We start from the raw sequence: 2,074 nt of genomic DNA, 5'->3' as shown, positions 1-2,074 counted from the left end.
ATCATAAATCTAAGAGAAGAAATAGTTCTGTCATTTTCAGAGAGGAAAAGCTACAAACCTGTATATTAAAAAAGACTTGGTTATGACAATATAAACAAGTAAAATGTTTGCATGACAAAGAAAAAAAATGAATGAGTTTTGTGAGCAACCTTCCCAAGATGGAGAATATAAATAAGATAGTAAAACAGACAAGAAAATTGCGCAAGTGTGTAAAGAAAAGAGAGCCATGTGAAATTTCCCTGATGTAACAAAAGGTGAATGGAGAAAAGGAGAAGGAAGTAGGGATGCTAACAGGGAAGACCACACCCATCACTGTGAGCACAGTCTCCTGCTGAGGATATTTCTCAGTGCTCCTTTCATGTCCCGATTCCTCAGACTATAGATAAAAGGATTCACCATGGGTGTGACTGCAGTGTATATCGTAGCCACAATGGCATCCTTGTCATTAGTGTTGTTAGATGAGGGGACAAAATATAGTCCAATAATGGCTCCATAGTACAAGGAAACCACACAGAGGTGAGAGCCACATGTGGACAAGGCTTTGCAGATTCCCTTGATGGAGGGAGTTTTCAGGATGGTGACACCAATGTGGCCATAAGAGACCAGAATGCATATGAATGGCAGAGTAATGACCACATTACCTAAAACAAGGATGACCAGCTCATTGATGGTGGTGTCTGAGCTGGACAGCTTCAGCAAGGTAGACAGGTCACAGAAGTAGTGGGGGATGATATTGTCTCTAAAGTGAGATAGTTGAGCCAAGAGAAGGGTGTGTACAAGGGAATTTGCAGTAGATAAGGCCCAAGATACTACTATTAGAAAAACACAGAGGTTCTCACTCATAATTTGTGAATAGTGCAGAGGGTGGCAGATGGCCACATACCTGTCATAGGCCATTGATGTAAGAAGAAAGCTCTCAAGATCAGCAAAAAATGAAAAGAAATATACTTGGGTAATGCATCCAGCATATGAGATGGACTGACTGTGAGTCAGCATATTCATGATCATTTTTGGAGATGCAACTGTTGAGAAAGAGATGTCTGTGAAGGCCAAGTGGCTAAGGAAGAAGTACATGGGGGTGTGGAGGTGAGAGTCCAGCCTGATGAGCAGGATGATGAGCAGGTTCCCCAGCACAGTTGTCAGGTATATGGCCAGGAACAGGGTAGAGTACAGGCCTTTGTCCTCTGCCCGAATGGGGAGCCCCAGGAGGATGAATTCATATACAGTGCTCTCATTATCTCTCCTCATGCTCTCACTCTTCTTCTGTGAGTGAAAAGAAGAAATGAGAAAGAGAAGTGAATTTAACTATGGCATTCTAGAAACATTTTATGAATCATGAGTACTGAAAATAAGACTAGTTCTAACCACTTAGTACACCTGTTTTAACCTTAATATGGAGATATTTGTCAGAGTAATATGCTAGTGATCATTAGCAACAGATATATCTTGGAAACAACAGAAAATGATTTTAGAGGGAAACAATGTACTATCAGAACAATTATCAGGTGAGACCCAGTTACAGTTCAAGATGCCTGGATTTTATCAAGACAATATTAAATTAAGGAATTAGTGTATAAATTGAAAACAGCCAATTAAAAATGCAACAGAATTTCAATGATTCTGTCTTTTAAGCTTTCTTGAATGCACCTGCCCAATTGTGTCTTCCCATCAATTAAATTCACATAGTGGAATCTATGGAGCTACATTAGATCTGAGAGATACCAGGATCTGGAAAATTACTGAAAGCAGATGTGCAGATATTCAAAGCACTAAGAGCATGAGTCTGGGCCAATAATATAAAATACCAATACCTACTTGTAAGGAGCTATAATTCTTCCCATAATATCAGTCAAAGAAACACCTTGTGTTAAGCCAGGAAGTGGTGGAGCATGTCTTTAATTCCAGCACTTGGGAGGCAGAGACAGAAAGATTTCTGAGTTTGAGGCCAGCATGGTCTACAGAGTGAGTTCCAGGATAGCAAGGGCTATAGAGAGAAACTCTGTCTTGAAACCAAACCAAACCAAACCAAACAAAACCAAACAAAACTTAACACCTTGTGTTTTTCTACCAAAAG

The 2,074-nt window shown here is 39.9% G+C and overlaps 1 protein-coding gene across 1 annotated transcript; it reads right to left on the bottom strand.

Annotated features, from left to right (window-relative positions):
* Positions 1-309: 309 nt before the first annotated feature.
* LOC116091939 (olfactory receptor 50-like) lies at positions 310-1,248 on the bottom strand. The gene has a single exon (XM_031373358.1). The coding sequence runs from the start codon at positions 1,246-1,248 to the stop codon at positions 310-312; it is 939 nt and encodes a 312-aa protein (XP_031229218.1).
* Positions 1,249-2,074: the final 826 nt, after the last annotated feature.

The sequence above is a fragment of the Mastomys coucha genome, unplaced genomic scaffold (assembly GCF_008632895.1).
Source record: "Mastomys coucha isolate ucsf_1 unplaced genomic scaffold, UCSF_Mcou_1 pScaffold15, whole genome shotgun sequence".
NCBI lineage: Eukaryota > Metazoa > Chordata > Mammalia > Rodentia > Muridae > Mastomys > Mastomys coucha.
Note: the sequence above shows the minus strand (reverse complement) of the source record. Positions and strands in the feature narration are given on the sequence as shown.

Bases quoted from the DNA above. Each gene is read 5' to 3' on its own strand.
- LOC116091939 (XM_031373358.1), bottom strand. From the start codon at position 1,248: ATGAGGAGAGATAATGAGAGCACTGTATATGAATTCATCCTCCTGGGG.